This window comes from Hoplias malabaricus, chromosome 12, assembly GCF_029633855.1.
Source record: "Hoplias malabaricus isolate fHopMal1 chromosome 12, fHopMal1.hap1, whole genome shotgun sequence".
NCBI classification, from domain to species: domain Eukaryota; kingdom Metazoa; phylum Chordata; class Actinopteri; order Characiformes; family Erythrinidae; genus Hoplias; species Hoplias malabaricus.
Window position 1 is genome coordinate 28431703 of NC_089811.1, and position 20685 is coordinate 28452387.

Sequence of the window (20685 nt, forward strand, 5' to 3'; positions counted from 1 at the left end):
CACTAACTCATGCAGATTTTTAACCAAACAGCGTAGTGCCTTATGGGTATCTGCTATCCAGGGTGTCAGCTAGTGTACACAGGTTGTACACTAACTTTTGGGGTGCATTGTGGGATTGTTTGAATGCACAGAAAATTCTGCACTTGGTTTTAGGACACACAAAATGGTGCACTATATAGGGCAGAGTTTTGGAGACAGCACCGGAAAAAAAGGCACATTCGCTTGTGAATCATCGCAATACATCTAAATCTAAAGGATATATATATATATATATATATATATATATATATATATTTTTTTTTTTTTTAAAGATTGGATCTGTTATAACCTAAAAAGCGCTGAGTTTTTATTTATGGATTTTATGGGGCATTTTTTGTACAGTGGGCGGATCTTTGGCCAAGTACCCTAAAAAGGCAAGTCCTGGGTGGCTGTACATTACTTTTGGTGGCGCTTTGTGGGATTGTTTGAGTGTACTGAAAATCTTTAACAACTACTACAACGTGGGAAAACCTCAAAATAGTGCACTATATAGTGAACAGGACACAGTTTCGGACACAGCGGCCGAAAGACTGAATTAAGCTAATAAGCAAATATCAATACGCATTTATTATTTTTTTGCTGAAGGAAGCGCGCTTTTATTTCGCTCGTGAAAGTTACTTTTACTTTGACGACTTTTTTTCTGTCCGGAAGAGTGTGCTGGTGTGTTTTCCGCACGCTGTGTAGAAGGACACTCACATAACCTCCATCATCTGACTGCTCTGCTTTTCTCAACTTAATATTCCTGTGAGCTTGGGGGTCATTACGGGGCGCGCTGTGAGGGTAAACACACAAGGTGCCGAGCGCGGTGTGTTAATCAGTGACAAAGTGCTGTTCGGCCTCTCAACACTGACAAACTCCAGGCGCCAGTTTGTCACCATTCGATAACTGTATATGTATAGTGTTTTCCACCGGTCTCGTTTTGTAAACTAAAATACGCAAAGGCTGATGGCGGTATGCATTAGATTGGCTTTCGTGGTTTTTGTTTCTCCATTAAATATACTTGGAATAGAAGTTCTTAAACTTTGATATGCTAGAACTGTTGACTGAAACGATAAATTGTCTGCGTGAAATATGGGGAATTAAGCATAACTGTAGACCACGTTTAATTTGTGGTTCATATAATGTGCTAATTTTTTTTCTCTCTATTATTATTTACAGCTGCTCTTATCTGTGAGATAATGTCGACTGTATCTGCTGCCAGTGTCGAGGCCACACCAGCGATCGAAGGGGCACAGGATAAAAAGCCTTTAAAACCATGTTGTGCTTGCCCCGAAACAAAAAAAGCAAGAGACACCTGGTATGGGAATCTTGTATTTAAGTGTCATAAGTAGATTTCTTTTTTTTTTTTTTTTTTATTTATTTCTTTTTTTTTTTTACTACTGAAGATATATTTACACAAGTGAGCTATTTCCTTTTGGGCAGAACAACCGTGCATAACAGAGAGCCAAGTGCATCACAAAATCTACCATTAATAAGTCACTTGCTCACAACATGGTCTGTGTTATAATAATATGTGCCACTTCATGAATAATGTCTACAAAATTATTGTGCCTTTTCCCTGTGTTTCTGCTCTCCACTATTTTCACTATAACAAGGCAATTAAAGTGAGTGACTCAGCATGTTAAGTGATGTAACTGTCCTGTCATAGAGATTTTGAGTCAAATACCTGGTGATACCTCAGCCATTCAAGGCTGGAAGTTTAAGAGAATATAACAGGCTTCTTCCATCATTATTTGGCAAAATATTAGATAACAAGGGCATCTGTTAGCTCTTCCGTAAAAGAGCTGGACAGTTATCATTCTCATCCAGGAGTGTTTAACTGTCCAGAGATGGTTATTTGGCAGCAGTTAAAATAAATAGTTTCTTCTGAAACTCAACAAGTCACATGCACTAAACTTCATTCTGAATTGTGACTAGGGGAGAACTGACTATTGGTGTAATTGATGACTAAAACTGAGTAAAAATAAAAAGAGAGATGGTGGTCATATTCCCCAGAATGATGTTTTTTTTTTAATCTTCGTTTAAGAGACATCTGTGGATTAGCTAGTTGTGTCAACAATGCATTATTTACTTATGGATACTTGGTATAATTTTGTTTCTTTGTGTGTGCTTGTATTTTTTTCTTTTCTCTTCGCAGCATCATTGAAAAAGGGGAAGAAAATTGCACAGATCTTATTGAGGCTCACAAGGAGTGTATGAGGGCACTTGGTTTTAAAATTTAAAGGATGAGCATAATTATGGTAAGTAAATTTTCTATTAGGCATCACTAGTCATTTTTAATTCAGGTTAAAGGACTGGTGAAAATCAGCAGTTTTAAAATATTGCTGCATCTGAATTGCTGTGTTTTGTGTCTGAATATTGACCTTTTAGCCTTTCACTGAAGCTATTGTAATTTTATTTTACCACATACTTACACACATACTATTGCTTAACAACTAAGTCTTCTTTTGCAATTGTTATAAATTGTGTAAATTTACTGAAAAGATCAATTTTTGAGTGGCTCCTGTGTAAGACTGACAGAAGTTTGGACAGGAAATGTCTTCTCTCAAATGTCTGTTAAATTTGGGGAAGTAGAACATTGTGAAATTCTCTACTACAACAGTGCTTTTTTATCTCCTTCATTATTTCTGTTCAATTTAAGAAATTGTCATACAACAAAACCCTCTAAACACCTTGTCTCATTAATTACTTCCGCTAATTTAAGGTGCACCTATTGCTAACAAGTGTCCAAAGTCTGTTTCATACATATTGGTGATTATAAACATTAATCTAATAGGATTATTATTGTATCTCCAACCTCAGACTAGCAAAGTCAGTTTGGGTACTTTAAGGTGTACTAAGTATTAACACAGACATTCAGGTGTGGACATTTTTTAAATGATCTCCATGGAAAAACAAATAGGACAATATTCTTGAGGTTTATTAGCCCAAATCTATATTTATGTATATATTTTATATTTATTATTATAATTTTAATATTAATATTTATTTTGAACTTTAGCTTGGAGTTAAATGGGACATGGCCCTTATGCAATGGCAAATGTATCTCCCTAACACAAAACCATACGTGGTTTGTTTTGTTACTAATATTAATTCAATTATTGTGTTCTAAAGAAATCATTTCCAGATTGATTCCTGAATTCCATGGGACAATTATCTTGTTCTCCAGAAAACCTGCTTCAGATTGTCACTATACCTTTAAATAAACACAAATGAGTAGCATTAAAAGCTAGTTACTGCATCCCAAGTATAGCTGATGTTTCTCATTTATCAACTCCTCTGAGTGTGCATATATGCATTTTATATATATATATATATATACTTATAACTTAGTGTTCTTTATTGATTTCACCTCTGAAAATGTCTGCATATTTTATAAAAACTCCCTAGTTTTCCAGACATAGATTAAAACTAATCCCAGTCTAGCCACTGTAAGTTCTGCTTTGGCAAGGGCTAGAACTGGTCTCTGGAATTCAGCCAGTGAATGCTGTCAGCAGTTTTGTGATTTAGAAACACAGCAGTTTAAAGAAAACTTTTTAAATGTAAAATTACAAAACTTCACAGCTAATATAATACAGTTTGTGGCTTACTGTACTATTTATGGCAAAACTTAAATCTGAAACACAATGCTAAGCACTTTTCCAGTTAACAAATATATTTGCTTTTGCAGGATGGGGACGACTGTGAAAGGACATCAGGAAAAGTTCTATTTATTTTATAGATGGAAGATTATTTCTTTAAAAAAATTTTTCGTTTTCTGACATTTTTTTAAAGGTTGCTGTAAATGCTATTGAATAAATCTTCTATGCAATTATATGGAGTGGTATCTGTTTTAAATTTGAATAGTGCAGAAACCTACATTTACATATACACAAGTTCACAAAATTACAATGAAGCACATTTGAACACCACAATAAATAGTGATATCCCACTTTCTTCTGCTGATAACAAGTGTGGTTTGACAAGTAGGCAATAATGGTCCTTGATGAGTTTGTTCAGTTTTAGGAGACTTGGTCTATTTGCAGTACAGTATTTGCATTTGTGTTTATAAATCAAGGTCGGTCTAAGTTCAAATTAAATTTGGGGGTTTGGTTAACCCTAGATAGACTAACTAGATATAATTTGGTGCATCCTGGATTACCAGAGTCCATTTGTTAAATGACTTATTGCTAGTATTAGTGGGTGTGTTTGAGGAGGGTGATTAACAAAATGTACTGAACACTAGCCCTCCAGAGATAGAACTGTTCACTCCTGGTTTACTGTGACAATCTAACAAAGTAATTTGTGATGTGACAAGGGAATAAATGCATACATCACTGTTAAACTGAAAGTGTGAAAGTGTCCAGTTTGCAGCTTTGTTTTACATGGTTTTCCTCAGAGTTTGGCTGGTGACAGCTGTTCCTTTTAACTATGCACACATGCCTAAAATAGAGTTGCTGCACCAGGCCTGCTCTCAGCTTATCTGAATTCCCTCTACTCTGGGGTTCTGTTGCAGTGTAAGGATTTGGGCAGGATTTCATAACTGTTTCATTGCAGGTGTGCTGGAATAGGAGTTTTTTTTTTTTAAATCATAATGAATAGTTCATTTCAGCTCTATGAGAAACTCATAAACAGCTCTGCTTTCAAGAATTTACAGGAAGATTTGAAGATTGTTGTATGATGACATTGGTGGCTAGATCATAGCTTATAGTTGAGCATTTATAAAGGGAGAATGTTCTGTTGTGTATAGAGTAATGTTTAAACATACATGACACCGTTTAATATGTCAGTATTATAAATATATGTCAGTACTCCCACATTCTAACAAGGACATATAATGTTTCACTGAAAAGTGCATTTTGTCAAAAATGAAGGAGTGAGTGAATTACACACCAGTTACCCATGAGGTGCTTGGCATTTAATACAACAAAATGCAAGGACATTGCTTTGAATATATCCCACACTACTACTAAGACTTCAGGCTCTGAATTATTTAAAAATGACTGCAGATTATCAAAGCCCTGCTCTGCAGGGCATTCTGGTAGTAGTGGCTAGGTCAAGAAATGAGTAGTGACTGTGAAGAGGGCTGTAAACAGTGTAACATGACCTCTGTAATACTACCCATAACATGATTGTCATGCTACCCATAGCACGAACGTCATGCTCTGAAACTGCTAAGGAGAAAACAGACTGTTTTGTGTGTGAAAGACCTGAATCTGGTGTAATCTGACAAGACTTTCTGTGACACTCAGAAGATTTTCCCGTTGTCACTTGTTATCATGGTTTGACTTTCTCCCTGCTCTACTGTGTTATGTTAAGTAGTAGGTCTGCTTTCTGTCTCTGCCTCTTTCCTCCTTGGGTTTCAATTCCAAACATGGTTATCCTACTAGAGATGTCTCCCCCACCACCCCCATCCCACCCCTCTGCTCTCTTGCTCTGTTGCCAGCAGTGCTCAGTTCACTGTTGAAGTGGGACAGAAAGAAAGGACACAGTAAGAGATACAGTTAAAATAAAAGGTGGAGAGGGTGCAAGAAAGATGGAGAAGCTCACAGAATGAAGTCAGCTACATTCCAGTTGTGCAATTGATTATGGACAGAAGAAAGGAGTAAACATTTCCTTCAGTGTGTACAAGAAGGAGCCAGGAAGCAAGATTCTAACTGGTATTTAATTTAGCTTTCTTGCCAGACAACAACGTTTGATCTAGGAGGGATTTTTCTAGGATGCAGTAAACAAGAGCTCTTGTCAGAAGAACTGTCTTGGATTCTGACCGAATAGTTCTTTTTATTGGGTGTCTTGAGAAAACTGCTGAAGCAAAATGAGTGACGGCAACTTGACCCTGTTTCATACCATAATCTATGGCCAACCTTGTGATGGATGGCTCAACACAACAGAGGGTGCCATTTACCACCTGGGTAACACAATCCTCTTTTTGGGGTACATGGGTGGAAGTGGAGCTTATGGAGCACTTTATGTCTTCAGTTTTCTGGCACCTGCTTTCATGTGTCTAGCCCTGTGGGGATGGCTGTCTGTGTGTGGCCTTGATGTTTTCATCTGGAACCTTGTGCTGATGCTGCAGTGCTTGGCCCAGGTGTGCCACCTGATATATCGCTTGATGCGGGATGGTTTTTCCAGCGAGGAGCTTTCTGCCCTCTATTCTACTGTCTATTTGCCACTGGACGTGCCTGTGCAGGTGTTCAAAGAGATCACTGCTGCCTGTGAAAACAAAGTGCACTTGCTGGAGGCTGAGGAGACCTATGCTGTAGAGGGAAAAACTCCTATTGACCAGCTCTCCTTTCTGCTCTCTGGAAGGTTAGTAAGCGTCTTCAGTAGAGCTTTACTATGGATTCAATCATCCAGGGATCGGTTTGAGAGGAGCTAGCAGGGGAGACTTTGATCAATATTTACTCTCTTTTAAAACTGCTACTACCTTTTCCACTTCATTTTACTGTAGGCCCAGTTAACTTTTAATAGTTCCATAAACAACGAGAATTCTAGCTGTGACCCCTCATTGATCTTGGTGATGAAATGTTGATCTAAGTATTTTCACCAGCACCAGCTTTAAAGCTGTTGTGTTCCCCTGTAACTCAGTGAAAGGTCTGTAGGAAGCTTTTGGATTATTTCTTGATTAGAATCACAGGATTTTGTAGCCTTAATAATGATTTGTACAAAATGTTTGTTTGTTTCGCACATTTAAAGGATTCGAGTGTCTCTAGAGGGGCAGTTCCTTCATTACATCTTCCCTCACCAGTTTCTCGATTCTCCAGAATGGGAATCCCTCAGACCAACGGAAGAGGGGAATTTCCAGGTGCTTTCTTCACGTTCTAAGAGTACTGTGTTGCTATGTAGATAAATCCAAAGGTTTTCCCCACATATGATTTACATCATTATAAATTAATGTTCCCAAATGGTTCTTAGTCTGGTGAATGTGCTCTACAAAAAATAAATAAATAAATTATTAAGCTGTAACTGTTTATCTGTATTAAAAACCAACCACTGAAAGATTTTCTTCTATGTAATCACTTAAAAAAACAAACAAAAAATACATATTTTTAATAATCTAAAGCATTTGAAATGCCCTGAAATCTGAAATCTCCTGTACCCTCAGGTGACCCTGACTGCTGAAACAGACTGTCGTTATATCTCCTGGCGTCGACGGCGCCTTTATCTCCTTCTGTCAAAGGATCGCTATGTTGCCCGTCTCTTCTCAGTAATGCTGGGTAGTGATATTGCAGACAAACTTTTCTCTCTCAATGACAAAATCTTTGCCAAGAGTGGTGTCCGCCTTGACATCCGTCTGCCGAGTCTCTACCATGTTCTTGGACCCTCTCCACCAAGCAGTGAAAGGGGCAGTGCCAGTTCTCCACCTAGGGGCAGCCAAGGGGATCAGACCACTGGGACCACAGAGCCAACACCTACCAACCAGTGTGTAGAAGCACAAACCTCCCAAGAAGGGCAGGACCCAGTGCCCAAACCTCAGGTCTCTCAGCGACAGCCCAGGTCCTCGGACACTGAGATGCCGTCTGGTGAGGACTCAACCAGCCTAGTCCTGGAGGACTTTGCTGATATGATAGGCTCTCTAGTGGACTATGGGAGTGAGAGTTATTTGAATTAGAAAGTTGGGCACTGAAGCTAACACACTGGGCCACTTCTTAAGCCACATGTAAGTAGTGAGGAGAGGTATATTTCTTGTTTGAAGTGGCACTGTTGGACTAATCTGGCATTGAGCACTTGACTAATATGGATACTTGTCAAATGAAACATGTTATTTTATGAAGAACTCTAATGTTCTAACGGTGATATTCTCCAAGATTAGTGACTAGATCTACTGCATGGAAAAGTTGAGACTAATTGCAATGATAAATGTGGTGAGAGAACTGAATCTATACTAGTTTTTACAGTTTATTACTGTTTGTTTGAGGGATATAGAGCAGAGATAATTACTTCAACTTGTATGTATTTAAACATAAATGCAGTTAGACCTCAGATCCTGTCATGGCTTTCTATCTGGGTACATTTTTGTGTGCATATGAGCCTGTTTTGAAGGCTGGAGAGGCACGGCATACCAGCCATATGCAGAGATTCAAATGTTTACGACTTTAACAATCCATTGCGGCCTTCTTTCCAAAGGCATGCCTGAACCAACTGTGGGTGGAACTGCATTTCATAAAGGGAAAAAAATGTGTTAGATAGCAGGACAGCTGCAGCGAAGAGGAGGGTTCTCCTGTCATTGAAATGCTGACCTTGACACAGTCTGTTTAGGAATGAGAGATATAAATTCTGGGCGAAGAATTGTAGCCTGCACCATAGAGTAGTAAAGATAGTTTTATGTGTTGGTAACTTCAATTACAATCACAAGATATAGCTATTGAATTGTATGTTATCACAGTAAGACTGTAAATTACTTATTACTTTTGTTGATTTTCTTCATAAATTTAACAGAAGGTGATACAACTGGAAGATTTCCACATCGATACCAAAGAGGACGGGCTCCACTGGCTCCAACAGACACCCCACGGCTCTAAAAATAGTCTTTCATAAACAAACCATGGTCTACAGCCAAAGTAGAGCCTCACTAAAACCACAAAGAGTGCCTCATTTCCTCTGTTCTCATAGGTTATGTTTATGTGGTGACTATCACACCGAATGGACATTGCAGGAAGGTATTAAAAGGTTTAACTATTTGAGGATACCAGGAAAGCACACATAATCCCTGGCCCTAGTCTAGCTCAACAAATACAAAAAGCAATCTGGCCTTGTGTAGATACTATTGCATACAGTTTCACATTGTTACATTAGAATACAACTATTTTGCCATTGTTGTTGAATCTGTAAACACTCTAGCTTTGTACATTTAAAGGACGTAAGGGGTGTTTTACTTTACATCTCAGTACATCTCACATAAAAAATGAGTAAACACTACAACATTTTAATACCATAAGTTTTTATTTCTCCTTATTAAAATCAATGCATTTTTTTGGGGCCAATTTTCTTTAATAAATACAATTCCCAGTCTGCAGTTTCTCTGCCTGCAGATGATTTAAGATTTATATTGCCTCCAGGAAATCCCATGAAGGAGAAATTGTAATGAATTAAAAATGTTATAATTACTAATACCCCAATAATACACACTGCACCATGTCAGAATTGGACCTGCTTAGTCAAAACAACAAAGAAATCATAAACAAATTTATGCAGAAAAACTAATTTTCACTTGAAATAGGGTTGTAGACACAAAGTTGTGGATATGAGTGTGACAAAGCATCAAAAAAAATATGACGATAATCGGGGTGAAGAGGCAATCTATTAAATATGAAGTCTAGTGTTGTTTAAACACCACAGCTGCATACCAACCAGCATCAATCAACTCTAGCCCTCCTCCTGCCTCACAGTTCAACTGAATATTACATTATGCAGTTTTTCTTGATTCAGAATTAGTTCAAATTACCATGAAAATATAGAAATGTAAGCCTAGTATCATAAACTGAACCATAATTAAAAACAGGGTGCTGTAGGGCTGTTTCTCTTTCATGTCTTGGAAAATCATACCAAGCAATTAGACAGAAATGTTCTGTTGTTATTTTAAGTTAAACAAAAATGTAGTCCATATGTTCTCAAGAACCCTTGTCCTTCAGAGGGGCACATAATTTTCTAATAGTTTGTGACCCCCTTGGCAAATTATAAAGATGTTTTCATGGTATTTTTTCTTCATCAGAGACAATATACAAAAACAGCATTATTTCTTTTAACTTTTTAAACACAAAATGCTCTTTGCAGAATACAGCCATAACTTTAGCTAATACCTACGTTGGACAAATTGATATATTTAAGGCTGCAACCTACAGAGCATTAATATACCTATTGTACACTACTTAGACTAATAGCCAAAATACTATATATAGTGTCACATTAGAATAATTTAATATGTAAGGCACATTTACTAACAGATTTGATGTGGTCAACAGCCAAAACAAAGATACCATCATTAGTATCATTCTGTAATAACTAACATCAGACAAAGAACTATTAACTCATGAATTTTAAATGGTATTTTACACTATATATATATATATATATATATATGTAAAATATACTTTAAAAATAACTTCAATAAATTATGTTCTTTACAGTATGCCAGTTCCATTGAGTGTTTTTTGTGCATCTGTCTTTTTCCAGGCTATACACTGCTGCCTAGTGTTTATGTTATTTAACTGATGAAGTTTAAAGTTAAGCATTTCTCTATGAGGTTGCTTACAAGGTCACCTTGCTTCTGGAGGTCTTGCCCAGTGTGTGGTACATCCTATCTCCCTCCATTCAGCACACCTGGACAAAGTCATATAACCATGGTGCTCCCCTTCCAATGTTAATGTTCTCCACGCACAGTGGACTGATCCCCCTATAAGTACAAGAAAAAAAATCGGTGTTACAAATCAGTAATTTATTTTGTATTTTAGATGAGTGCAAAACTTGTGCTCTTTCCTAAAGTTTGTTATTGATTACAAGGAGTAGCTAATGCTCCCAAAATATGGGATGACCATCCCTCAATGAGCTCAGACCTAAAATATCCCTGTTTGGGATTACTCAGAATGTGAGAATCTCTAAATACAGTCCACATGTAAGACTAAACTTTTGGAGATATGGAAAAATACCCCAATAGATTTATTTGAACAAACTTAAAGAAAGTGACCTGAAAAAAACAGAAGCTGTATTAAAAACCTTTATATGCAAAGCCTGGACCTGCTAAATACTGAACAGCCTGATATATGTTTTCTGCTTTTTGATTCAGAAAAATTAATCATTTGTGCTGAATGCCAGATGTGACTGAAAATTAAACTCGAGATTCTGGCTCTTGCAGGGTGTTGTGAAGGAAGGAAGTGGATAAAAAAAACAGCAAAGGAAGAGGAATATATTCACCTCTTGTTAGGGATCTCAGAGATGCAGATAGATTCAAAGAGAATGTGCCCTTGTCTGTAGAACCAGGCTCCAGTATTCTTCACTTCGATAGAGTCAATCTTACAGAGACACACTGGATGTCCTACTACTTTTTTATAAGTTGTTTTATCTGTCTGTCTGAAATATGTGCACAGAAATAAGTTAGAAAATAATTTAAAAATAAATGCACAAATTGTCGTGAATGTAGTACTATTAGGTGGATAAATGAGAAGTGTTTGCAGGTAATTGGTACACACAGACTGAATTTTTGCTCAGTCTCAGCCCCATTCAACGAAATCAGGGTAACCTGCACCTCAGCACTCTTCCTCAGTGGGGAAACCTTCAGCTCAACCAGGATGTGCTGAGCTAAGAGGGAGGACAAAAGTAAATGTTTTTAATGTTTTTTATAGCATTAGATTAGAATACAGTGACCACCAATTAGACATTAATGTGTGGAGTGATATTTACACATAGCTGATATAGTGTAGTGGACAACACCGCTGAGGGCACTCTGTGATTGATCTTCTATATGCAACCACATTCAAAGCAGTCTGCAATGACAACTTTCCATCATTTAGCAGTGGCTTGGGATCATACCAGACAGATTATTCTTAATTTCCAAAATGCATCTTTGAGTCTTGTAAATATAATCATACACAGGATAAGATGTAAAAATGTCCTATGCCAACCCATTAGAGCTTCACATAGGGTCTACCACTCTCTTCCTACCTGCAGCCACAAAATTGTTTTTACACCTCAACACTAAGGTTGCTGTGGCTGTTTATGATCTGATCAGCAACCAGCTATCCTTAACAACTACGGTTACTCATTGAGCCAAGCACATGAGTACCCCAACCACCCACTGCATCACTAGCTCTTCACAGGGACCATGAGGTAGGCACCTCCCCTTGTTAATGTTTCACTGAATTAAGCCCACGACACCTCCGGAAGTCTCAACAGTGAAGTCTGGCGTCCTAGACACACCCCCCTCCAAGCCAGCTTTACAGTCTTGACTTATCCTTAACTATCAACAACCATAAATCCACACTGGCCTCCCTGGTGACTAAGGGTGTTCCTAGCCCCACTGGCACCTTTAATGCATGCTTAGTGCTACCAGTTCCATGTGATCTGTACATGTAGTTCCGCAACTTGTCTGTATTCTCCTTATCCACAACCACTGACTAGACCTTTCAGCCGTTTCTGATAACTCCTTCACAGCTGCCCTTAGTTTTTTCGGCCCCTGATGCTGAACAGCACAAGCAGGGATGTGGCAAATTTGGCTACATTCTCTTTCCCAGAAGGAGAGGTGAATATCTGTAAGTTTTCATTACAGAACTGTGCCAAATAAAAAAATCTACAATCTACAATTATAATAGAATAAGGTACAATTATGTTCCCTAATTAAAGATACCACCACAGTGACAAATTTTCTGACAGTGTATCTATGACCTGATTGCACATCCACCTGTTGCCATTACTTGGACAACTATTGGTAGGTAGTAACTACTGCATACTTAATATCCAACAAGGCCTACCCAGCTGTCTAGCCATTATAATTTCCCCCTTATCAAAGTTGTTAGGATCCTTGCCCATCCTACCTGCTTCAAGTCCATCAACTCCAAGAACTGACTGTTCAGTTGCTGCTTAATACATGCCACTCACCCTTTGACAATGTGTCATTCACATCAACTGTCAGTGGTTTCTATATTGAGGCTGTCTAATGTACATGAACACAGATTAGACATCTCTATTCATCCCTCAACTCTTCATCTAATGTAGTATATGAGACTATAACCCACCACAGTATGGAGCTTCAGATGTAGTCAGGAGGTAAACTTTCTGGTGTTTGGGCAGAGGTGACATTGTTATTCCACTGTTCTTCAGCAAGCCTAAAAAAAAAAACACACACACACTCACATGAATGGGAGCTTATTCTTTCACATGGCATTACAAATGCAGCATCATTTATTACATACATCTGTGACTCTTTCTGAAACTATGCAGACAATGTTTTTTTGCCAAACCTTTGACAAAACTGACTAGCAGGTTCTGTTAAACAGACACGACTCTGGCCTATTTCCAATTAATTTGTAAATATTTTTGCAGTATTTTGTTAGTCCTTAGCTCATTAACTTTCACAGATTTTACATATAGTGTTTTCTTTTATTGTAATTACACCACAGTGCCCAGCATATATTATGCACATATATCCTACAACCATTTGAGATTCCAGTGGTAATTAGACAGCCCCAAGTGTCTATGGGTCACAGAACCAAGCTAGCAGTAATTTACATCAACAATTTTATCTTCTGAATTTACCATACAGAAAGAGGATCTATGGAACTATATTAGGGTCAAATGTTTTGTTTAAAAAATAATAATAAAAAATCTGAAACTGGGAGTTAAAATCTTCAAACCAGTTTAATTTAAAGCAAAATTTAAGGTGGAACAGAACATCAGACTAAGAACCTGGGGGAAAAGGAGCTTATTCAGTTTTGTTACCGGCTCATTGCAGCTTTGTCCTGGAGTGGATGCCATCGCCATGGAGCGGACACCATCGCCAGCAAAGTGCTGGAAAACTAAAGTGTGGCTGTGGAACTACGCACTCTGACAGAGTTTATAGCTCTTTTAATGTGATTGGTGCCAAATTATGTTTAAAGAGCTCACTATAAAGGGCTTAGTCACTAAAGTCAATGTTTTACACTGATTATTGCGTATAACATGAATGTTCAGTGAAATTTCTCAGTCAACAATGAGGAATGACTGATGAGGAATGTCCTCCGACTTCATTGCTATGCTGTCAGTCATTAGACCACGCCTTTCTCTGCTGATATCCTGCCTCCCAGGCGAGAAAAGGGCCAGAAATCTGAAACTGAAAAAAATAAAGATCTGAAAGAGAAGATAAGATCTGTGACTTAAAAAAGATATGAAACTAAAAAAATAAGATCTGAATCTTAAAACATAAAATCTGCAATATAAAAATATTAGACTTCAAATATCAAAATATATAGGAAAGTAAAAAATGAAAAAATATATATTTGTAATTAAATCAAAATCCTATTTAAACTAAAAAAATCATCCTACATTTATTTTAATTTTGAATACATTGTTGTATTTTTCACAGTTCAAGCTCAAGATTTAAACTTTCAGTTTCAGATTTTTTTTCATATGAACAAAACTTGACCCAAATATAGCTCCATACAGCTTGCCCCGAAAAATCTACCCCATGGCAGTCGTAGATAGTTTTTCAAACATTAAAAAGGACTTTAAAAGCTAAGCACCACTTAATGGACCTCCGTGAATATTTCACATTATTTTAGTTACTGACATATATAAGTATGGATTAAAATGAAAATAGCAGCTTAATTTGCTTTAAAACTGACAATTTTATTAAATTGACGGAAAAACCCGAGCTCGCTACGGAAATTCTTGAACGCAACAGTGACGTCACTGGTGGACAACCGTTGAACAACGCCGCGGTAAAACACCGTTATGACTGACTGTTATGACAGTATCTAGCTACCTAATAACCCACATTATTCATGACAATAGCCTAGCAATAAGCTAAACTCAAATTTAGAGGTACCGTTATTCTTGTAAATGTGATCGAAGTCGAACTCGAATTCATCCGACGCTATAAACCTCCGTAATGCAGCTAGTGATACGTAGCCGAGTATAATCTGAGCCACAAAGTTTAGCAAGTCAAGCTAACGTTAACTAACACCAACTAAAACAGGCGAAGTGAGTGTCCTTACCCTGTTTACCTCCATGTTACAGAGGCTCTTGAACACCTTTCGTTGGTGTCCTTACATGCCCATATTGTTGGAAAAGCGCCAGTGAAATGAGCTACAGATAACGGAGTGAGCGGATGGTCCTTTCCAAAGTGCCCGTTTAAAGTTGACAAATTTTGTCAATTTTCTGGATATTTTGGGATCTTTGGGCCATTTGTGCACTGATGTCCCACTGTACATTGAACGATTGCGGCCAAAAACAACACACCTTTTCGTCATTTTGCATTAAATTAAGTGCAGCTTCTAGAGTTGTTGTCCACCATCTACGTCACAGGCAAGACGCATATTAGAGTTTCCGAACACCGTTGGGGGGCGGGGGTCTTTTAAACCTTATTCCTTCAATTACTAAGAAATAACATGTTTTCTGACTATCAATAAACACAAGTTAGGAACTCAAATTCCACTGTATTTATTTGTTTGACACTTTCATATAGCTGGTGCTTAGCCTTTAAACCAGAAAAATGTTACTCTTAGGGACCACAACAGGAGAAAGGTGCTAGTGATAGTAAAGCAGGAACATTCTCTGTAGATATAATGAAGGTTTATTTCATTTTGGCGCCAGGAGAAGGTTTATTTCATTTTGGCGTATAATAGCATCCAACAGCAGATATTCTTTTGGTTTGGAATGACACACAGAATAGTAGAATGCCCGAATTGTGTTGATATGCATTGTTGGTGTGTAAATGAAGAACTGTCTGCACTCACCTATCTGGGGGCAGCTACCGAAGGTTTCTTCGCAGGTGGTGCAGCGGCCTGAGAGGAACTCTTCGTAGCCGGAGCAGGGCAGAGCGGTCAGGGCGCAGGAGCCGTTCAGCGCGCTCAGATACACATGCAGCGCCCTCATGTGGTCACAGATCATATAGCCATACACTGGAAAATAAATCAGAACTGACAAAAAAAACAAAAACAAAAACAAAAAAAAAAAAAAACAGGGATATTTATGGAGCTAAATTCAGATAAAAATTATTTTGTCAGAGATTTAGCTCGACAGATTTGTCCTTATTTCCACTGTACTGTTTAAAAGGGTAAAATTATTACTCTAGGCTAATATGGAAATAATATGACCCACCAGACTGTAATGAAATCAAGACAATATTCATTCATTCTGAAACTGAAATTATATGCAGTTGACTATTAGGCCAATTCTAATGGTTTCTATCAGATTAAGCTAATTTTGCTTTCTGACCACATTGAATTTCCCCTGGGGATCAATAAAGTATCTATCTATCTATCTATCTATCTACATACTTGATGCAAGCCTTGAGCGGGCACATCCCTTTTGGTCCATGCCATCGTTTAAGAAAAAATCCAAATGTCCAACAGGAATAGAGATGCCAAAATCTGTAAAACAACAGGGACAAATTATTATACAAGTATAGTTATAGAGTATACAAGTATAGAGCTAACTCATAATGAGCAGAATTTTTTGTATTTGGGTGGTATATAAATTTAAGTCAGGGTAGGCCTATATTAGTCCATCTTAAGGGCAGTGATGGAGGATTATATAAGCAGGTAAACAGAATGGCAGAATCTGGCATTATCCCTATTTAACTGCAGACATGCTTAAGGTCATGGGAGATAAATTATTTACAGTCAGAATCAGAGTGTATGGCCTCAACAAAAATGGCATCCGCGGGGTCCAGGCGATCGTAAGGATCAGCGTTCTTGAACATTGGGCCTGCTGGGTCCAGACCTATGGAAAAATGTTGGAAACAGGGCCCAAGCTTAATTAGGTCATGCTCACTGTAATTTACTGTAGTATGTAAATTATGTTAAAATGTGAATTTATGAAGTCTATATTTACATTTATAAAGTAGATGAGGTTTGCCCTGTACACAGTTTTATTTCAAGGAGAAATAAATAGAATATTGGGTAATCTGCAGAATATGGAACCTAAGCTATCTTGTTTTTCATAAGAATGATTTCTCAGGACTTTTCCTCAAGCTTCTGGCATACGACTTGTATGAAAAAATGTCTTGCTTTGTCCCTAAATAGCCTGTCCTCCTAAGACCAACATCTGCTTTAGAAATCTGGGTAGTTTTATCAATGCAGCATTGTCTTTTGAAGTGCTGTTCCTCACTCTGTCTGAAAGCCTCATTCATGCAGTTGGATTGAGGCAGTATGTGTGAGAGGTTTTGTACACAGTCTGTCCTATTGTGACCATGAATTTGCATCTTGGACAGATAAAGCAGTGCAATACATCTTCCAAGATAATAGTTTTGTACAGAATCTCAGTGACTACGCAAGTTACAAAATTGGATATCAGAGGCTATTTCAGAAACTAATAATTGCATTGTAGACTGTATAGTTTACTTTTTTAACTGGACATATGTCCCTCACCTGTAATTCGTCCAATTTTGCCTTCAAACAAAGTCCCAACAAATCCTGCCACATGAGCTCCAAGACTTACCCCAATTAAATGTATTGATTCCTGAGTACTACCATAGGTCTGCAAAGGAAAATTAGACATTTTTATATATCTCTGTCATATCACAGATAAAAAAAACTGTCCATTGTCTTTGGAGTATTAGAGAGTATACTATATTATAAAGCATTCTTACTGTGAGCTGATTAATAAGATGTGATATCCGCACAGCCACCTCCTTGTAGTTCTCTACCACAAGGTTGTAGGCAAAGGATGCTCCAAAGACCCAATCTACAACTAAGACATTCACATCCTCGCTCTGTAAGAAAGCTTGAGCTAAGGCATTCACCCATGATGGCTTATTACCCATAGCCCTAAAAGAGAGGGCAGTGGATTTAAAGAAAGAAAAAATATATTTATCTGCCCCATTTAACATTGACAAAAGTACAAACTAAATGGTTATTTATCTTACCTGTAGCCATGAATAATAACTTTAGTGGGAAGGCTGGAATTGAAGAATGCAGTGTGCTGCTGTGTGTGGTTGAGACAGTCCTGGCTAAAAAGACTAGCACAGTTTGCATTTTGTCGGGTCAGTAGCAGGTATTGGACCCGCACCTTGGTTCCCTGTTTGTATTCTCGCCAGGTGGTGTTGTTGAAGTCAGCACATTTTGTTCTGTGTACTTCTTTGCTAACTGTGAAAATATACATGACGTATTGGCTCAGAAAGTGGAAGATGTTTACACTAGAGTGTAATGAAATGTTTAAATTTGAAGCATATACATCTTTGTACATAAAATGTGAGTGAACTCAGCTACTTTAAAGGGCAACCATTGTATCTTGTATCTCCAAAGAAAGCATTGCCAATACAACAGAACACATTAACGCAGTTGCACATGAGCCTGAGTTCACAATGACTTATGGCAAACACCAGCTAGAGGGGTATAAAGACAGCACTGGGTTCTGGAGAGGGTTACGGTGCGCTATCGAAAACCTTTGGAGTAACAAATGGCATTTTGGTATTGATAGTTATGGGTATTGGGTATGATATCAGAAAAAAAAAAAAAAAAACGCTGTATAAGATGTTGAAGAGGAAAAATGTATGAATTAGATTAATTCTGTCACTTATCTAATTTGAGCACCATAGCCTATTTTTAGATACTAATCTTAACTGAAGTACTAATTTAAAGCAGCATATTTTTAATATTGATAATTAATATAGAAAGGGAAGCACGGTGGTGCAGCAGGTAGTGTCCCTGTCACACAGCCTCAGGGTCCTGGAGTTTGATGTGTTCTCCCAGTGTTTGCATGGGTTTCCTCTGGGTGTTTCGGTTTCCTCCCACGGTTCAAAAACACACATTCATAGGTGGATTGGCTACTCAAAATTGTCCAAAAGTGTGTGTGTATATGAGTGAATTTGTGAGTGTGCGTCGCCCCCTCCAGGGTGTGTTCCCGCCTTGTTCTCAGTGATTCCTGGTAGGCTCCAGACCCAGCGCAACCCAGAACTGGATAAGCAGTTACAGACAATGAATGAATGAATTATACAACATTGATAATAATTAGATAACATTGGATCAGTATTAGACTCAACTGATACTCAAGGTTTCAAAATTGCTGTCCAAATAGAAACATGCTAGTGAGCCACCTCTTTTGATTTTGAGCCAGACAAATACAAACACCTAATATTTTTTATATAAATACATTTATTTAATTCTAAATACTGCCTAATACATTTAAATCCTCACAGAAATGTTACAACATACAGTATCTGTCTTTGTAGGGTTGAGGCAGCAAAGGCAGGAAAACCACACTTTTAAAACCAATGGTGTGGACAAAATACTTTTAGGATAGTTTGAGAGTTAAAATGTCAGTACCATTCACATGCTGCAAAATCTGTGTATAATATCTTAATGTCTTAAGGTAATGAAAAATGCTTCACACTTGTGTGTTCCCTACCCTTCTTCAAATGTCGCATAGTGCAGTTTCTGAGGTGCTGAGCCCCATGTAGCAAACACAGGGGCTCTATTCTCACTATTACAGGTTAGTGGAGCATCACAATGATTTTAAAGCTGTAATTTGAAGGTAAAAATAATGTGTAGTGTTTCTTTAAGAATAATTTACATACACCAGTCAGCCATAAATTAAAATGACCTGTTTCTGCACTCAAAGTCCAGTTTATCTATACCAGTTGCCATATACATGCATTTTGTAGTTATACAATCACATATGCTCTGCATACACTGTTAGTTCCCTTTCATTCTGCTCTTTAGTCATCAGGACACCCACAGGACCCACACAGAACAAGGTTTTTGGTTGGGGAATAATTTTCAGCACTGGAGTTGTGCAAACAAACAATGCAGAGTAACAGATGAACTACAATCTGTAACTGTTGAATTACAAAGGTCTCCTATATGGAAGTGGAGTTAATAAAATGTATAAAGAGTTTGGAAAAATAAGGTAAAATTAATGTTATAAACACTGGTATAAACGTTTTTTTTTTGCCCGTTCCCAAACAGAAAATGCATGAAGTAAAATAAAGTCAGTAATTCAAATTCTATCCTTATCACATCACATCCAGCTGTGCTTTTGAAGAGCCAACGAATTAATAACATAATGTCAATGGATTACTTAAGTTATGTTGTAGCTGCTGTTTGAGTAGACATTATTAGGATGTGTAGATGGTACACAGCAGTATTATGTATACCACCTGAATATCTTTTAATTTTAAATCAGTATTACATCTTATTCAGTAAATAGTAAATTTCACATTAAACTAACAGCAATAAACCACATCTAATAATAAACTTTGCATTTTAGGTTTGCATTTCTTTTTAGCTTTTGTACTTACCAATCACAGAAGATGTGCAGAGTAATAGAAGTGTGCAGAATTGGATCAGTTTCCATGCCATTGTTCCGCAGGGCACAGATACTAAGACTCTTTTAATTAGAGCAAGTTTATTCCTTTTTGTTGTGTATTTGAATATATGTTCCCCTTCTACATCCTGCCAACCCCCAGTTCCTCTTAACGTATGCTGCCAAAGCCTGTTTTCTTTATTTCCCAGAGCAAGTTCTCCACGGCAGGTCTGGAATCCACTTAATAACAGAATTTACAGCAAGTTACAATCTGCTTTGCAGTGCTTGGCACTGAAAAAATGTTACAGTATCCGATTAAGCAAGATGAGGGAGCTTTTAGGAAGCTCTCCCTTTCAGTCTTGCTGTGCTTTTATAGTCTACACAAGCATTTTTGTGGAATCAACTTCCCAGTTCCATCTTGGGCTTCAGAGAGAACAAATTTGCACCCATCAGAGACGGCTTTAAATCGAGCAATGTCAAACAAATGATCTGTGTTCACTGTGCTGCAGCTGGCTGTGAATCCATGACCTCATTGGTCGTAAATATTTGTTTGTGTCCAGTCACTGGACTCTGGCCTTTGGATGTGTTCACTCTATGCCTCTTCATTTTCCTTTGGCTTGGGATTGGTGTTTCAGCAGGGGTTTGACAACTGACCTCTTGACCTATTTAAGATTGCATTTAAGTACTCATTTAAGCTCCATTGTATTCTAGCCATACATAAATTCTGATCCA

The 20685-nt window shown here is 37.7% G+C and overlaps 3 protein-coding genes across 9 annotated transcripts; 2 read left to right on the forward strand and 1 right to left on the reverse strand.

Moving 5' to 3' along the window:
* cox17 (cytochrome c oxidase copper chaperone COX17) lies at nt 1-3860 on the forward strand. Of its 4 annotated transcripts, none has more exons than XM_066641084.1 (4): nt 1-82; nt 1198-1336; nt 2177-2279; nt 3710-3860. In XM_066641084.1, the coding sequence occupies exons 1-3, from the start codon at nt 43-45 to the stop codon at nt 2259-2261; spliced, it is 264 nt and encodes an 87-aa protein (XP_066497181.1). In that variant the 5' UTR covers nt 1-42; the 3' UTR covers nt 2262-2279; nt 3710-3860. The 4 variants fall into 4 exon arrangements, with proteins under 4 accessions (XP_066497181.1, XP_066497184.1, XP_066497182.1 ...); XM_066641087.1 differs by lacking the exon at nt 1-82 and adding an exon at nt 323-413 and having other exon boundaries at nt 3710-3859; XM_066641085.1 differs by lacking the exon at nt 1-82 and adding an exon at nt 516-783 and having other exon boundaries at nt 3710-3857.
* Nucleotides 3861-5517: 1657 nt separating this feature from the next.
* popdc2 (popeye domain containing 2) lies at nt 5518-9399 on the forward strand. Of its 2 annotated transcripts, none has more exons than XM_066686785.1 (4): nt 5518-6327; nt 6715-6823; nt 7124-7678; nt 8458-9399. In XM_066686785.1, exons 1-3 carry the CDS (start codon nt 5834-5836, stop codon nt 7628-7630), a joined length of 1110 nt encoding a protein of 369 aa, XP_066542882.1. In that variant the 5' UTR covers nt 5518-5833; the 3' UTR covers nt 7631-7678; nt 8458-9399. The 2 variants fall into 2 exon arrangements, with proteins under 2 accessions (XP_066542882.1, XP_066542883.1); XM_066686786.1 differs by having other exon boundaries at nt 7124-7541.
* Nucleotides 9400-9789: 390 nt separating this feature from the next.
* Nucleotides 9790-20407, reverse strand: pla1a (phospholipase A1 member A). Of its 3 annotated transcripts, none has more exons than XM_066686783.1 (11): nt 19949-20407; nt 17576-17795; nt 17300-17477; nt 17079-17187; nt 16330-16431; nt 15987-16079; nt 15444-15608; nt 12747-12836; nt 11205-11313; nt 10930-11085; nt 9790-10411 (listed from the first exon to the last, which is right to left on the reverse strand). In XM_066686783.1, the coding sequence occupies exons 1-11, from the start codon at nt 20007-20009 to the stop codon at nt 10330-10332; spliced, it is 1365 nt and encodes a 454-aa protein (XP_066542880.1). In that variant the 5' UTR covers nt 20010-20407; the 3' UTR covers nt 9790-10329. The 3 variants fall into 3 exon arrangements, with proteins under 3 accessions (XP_066542880.1, XP_066542879.1, XP_066542881.1); XM_066686782.1 differs by having other exon boundaries at nt 15444-15626; XM_066686784.1 differs by lacking the exon at nt 9790-10411 and having other exon boundaries at nt 10930-11081; nt 15444-15626.
* Nucleotides 20408-20685: the final 278 nt, after the last annotated feature.

Coding starts and splice junctions, on each gene's coding strand:
- popdc2 (XM_066686785.1), top strand. CDS start 5,834: ATGAGTGACGGCAACTTGACCCTGTTTCATACCATAATCTATGGCCAA. Junction 6,328..6,714: donor TCCTTTCTGCTCTCTGGAAG/GTTAGTAAGCGT, acceptor GCACATTTAAAG/GATTCGAGTGTCTCTAGAGG. Junction 6,824..7,123: donor CGGAAGAGGGGAATTTCCAG/GTGCTTTCTTCA, acceptor CTGTACCCTCAG/GTGACCCTGACTGCTGAAAC.
- pla1a (XM_066686782.1), bottom strand. CDS start 20,009: ATGGCATGGAAACTGATCCAATTCTGCACACTTCTATTACTCTGCACA. Junction 11,314..12,746: donor ATCTGAAGCTCCATACTGTG/GTGGGTTATAGT, acceptor CCTCCCTCTTAG/CTCAGCACATCCTGGTTGAG. Junction 10,412..10,929: donor TCTGAGATCCCTAACAAGAG/GTGAATATATTC, acceptor TTGTACTTATAG/GGGGATCAGTCCACTGTGCG.
- cox17 (XM_066641084.1), top strand. CDS start 43: ATGGGTATCTGCTATCCAGGGTGTCAGCTAGTGTACACAG. Junction 83..1,197: donor GTGTCAGCTAGTGTACACAG/GTTGTACACTAA, acceptor TATTATTTACAG/CTGCTCTTATCTGTGAGATA. Junction 1,337..2,176: donor AAAAAAGCAAGAGACACCTG/GTATGGGAATCT, acceptor TTCTCTTCGCAG/CATCATTGAAAAAGGGGAAG.